This window comes from Manis pentadactyla, chromosome 19 (genome assembly GCF_030020395.1).
Source record: "Manis pentadactyla isolate mManPen7 chromosome 19, mManPen7.hap1, whole genome shotgun sequence".
NCBI lineage: Eukaryota > Metazoa > Chordata > Mammalia > Pholidota > Manidae > Manis > Manis pentadactyla.
Window position 1 is genome coordinate 8,581,010 of NC_080037.1, and position 2,197 is coordinate 8,583,206.

The window sequence follows — 2,197 nt, forward strand, 5'->3', positions numbered from 1 at the left end:
CCCTCCACTCGCTCAAATCTATTTTGCTGCCTAACAAAACCAATATTTATTCAAAATAATTGCCTTTTTAAGATGTTCTATGTTATCACCCTGAGAAATACAGAAATATATAACTCACCATCCCTTTCTTCAAAGAGAAAGCATTGATAAATAGAAATAGCATACAATTAAAGTCAAACAGTTTGGTTATAGTTCCAAATATGTCTCCTCACAGATACAACTATCTTATTTCTAAAATGAGTATGATTATTTTCATAGCTGTGCTGCATACGTCACTGCTGTTCTGTACGCATCACAGTTTTGTTGTAGAGAGTAAAATCAATAAAATCTCAAAAATTTGGTGAAATGTAAACTCTGTGAAGTTAGTTTTTAATAATGTAGACATATGGGAAAGGAAAAATAATAGATCAAAGCTGAGGGAATGTATTGAATACAAGGAAAAAAACAATATATTTTAGAAGTCAGAGGAGGATGAAATCATAATCAGATGTAGAATTTTCAAAGAGTTCATACAATCACCAGCATTTACCGGAAGCTGAGGTTGACACTGAAGAAATGGGCAAAATCTCAAGTACTACCAAGACTATGGTTGCATAAAGGGCCAGTGTATCAATGCCATCCACATATTCTCTGGGAGCATCCTACCTTCTTTCTCTTTCCTCAGAATAGGGGGAATAGGGATTGTTCTTGACTTCCCTTTAATATTTCAGGACTTAAATGTTACCTCCAAGAAGATGCAATGACTTTGGTCTTCCCTTACAGTTGTAAACCACTGTCCAAATATGGTCCAAAAATTACTGAGAAAACTGTCAGCCTTCACTAGTTAAATGTTTATGGGAAGCATAATATGAGTAAGTAGCTGTGCCAGACCCTGAACCTATTAGCTACTTGGTAGGTTTTTCAGTGTTGAGAATCTGACCCAAATCTGACTCCCATAATCCACCCAAATTTCCTTCATGTGGACATTTATGAATTACCCTTTCCCCTTGTTTACCATGCAATAAATTCTTTAAAAATGTTTCCAGAAAAAGCCATTTGTCACACAGTAAATAATCAGCAGCTGGTTGTGCATTCGAGAAATAAATCAATGAACACTTAGAATAACACATCACCAACATACACACACTGCTTTACTAGCTTAAATGACGTATCAGCGGGGAATTGTACCTCTGAACAATTGTCTTATCCACACCACAGTTTTCAAAGAATAATGAAGAGTGGGACATTTATTTGTTGTTTCTTTCAGATTTCAGACATTCAAACACTGAGGATGAACCGGACAGTCCTGACAGAGTTCATTCTTGGTGGCTTCTCTGGTCACCCACACGTGCAGACGTTCCTCTTTGTGCTCTTCCTTTGCCTCTACCTGGTCACCCTCACAGGGAACCTGGCCATCATGGGCCTGACGTGGGTGGACAGATCTCTCCACACCCCCATGTACCTCTTCCTTAGTGCTCTCTCTTTCTCTGAGACCTGCTACACACTGACCATCATCCCCAGGATGCTGGCAGATCTACTGGCTGAGAACAGAAGCATTTCAGTCATAGGTTGTGGCCTGCAGATGTATTTTTTCTTGGGACTCGCTGGCACTAACTGTATCATCCTCACTGTGATGGGATATGATCGCTTCCTGGCCATCTGCAACCCTCTCAGATACCCAGTCCTCATGACCAATGTGGTATGTGGACAACTTGTGGCCGGTGCTTGGGCTGGAGGCTTCTTTGTCTCTCTGACGGAGACTTCCCTGATATTCAGGGGCTCTTTCTGCAGCCCCAACCTTGTCAAGCAGTTCTTCTGCCATATGCGATCGGTTGTCAGGCTGTCGTGTCTAGACAGTGACCTCACAGAATCTGTTGTCACTGGGGTCTCAGTGTCAGGCTTGCTGGGCACCTTCCTGCTCATCATCTTCACTTACGTTTTCATTCTCTCCACTGTCCTCAGGATCCCCTCGGCTGAAGGCAGGCAGAAGGCATTTTCCACCTGTGGCTCCCACCTCACAGTGGTCATCATCCACTTTGGTTTTGCAGCTATTGTTTATCTGAAGCCAGAATCCTCGGGAGGCGATGACGCCCTCATGACAATCCCTTACACTGTCATTACCCCTTTCCTCAGCCCCCTCATTTTCAGCCTCAGGAATAAAGACATGAAGAATGCTTTTAGAAAGCTGCTTGGAAAGATGGGTTTCTTGATTAAATGA

At 42.1% G+C, this 2,197-nt stretch overlaps 1 protein-coding gene across 1 annotated transcript; it reads left to right on the plus strand.

Moving 5' to 3' along the window:
• Positions 1-1,210: 1,210 nt before the first annotated feature.
• Positions 1,211-2,197, plus strand: LOC118930879 (olfactory receptor 10X1-like). The gene has a single exon (XM_036922905.2). It carries the CDS (start codon positions 1,211-1,213, stop codon positions 2,195-2,197), a length of 987 nt encoding a protein of 328 aa, XP_036778800.2.

Excerpts from the sequence above, each read along its gene's own strand:
- LOC118930879 (XM_036922905.2), top strand. The coding sequence starts at position 1,211 with ATGAAGAGTGGGACATTTATTTGTTGTTTCTTTCAGATTTCAGACATT.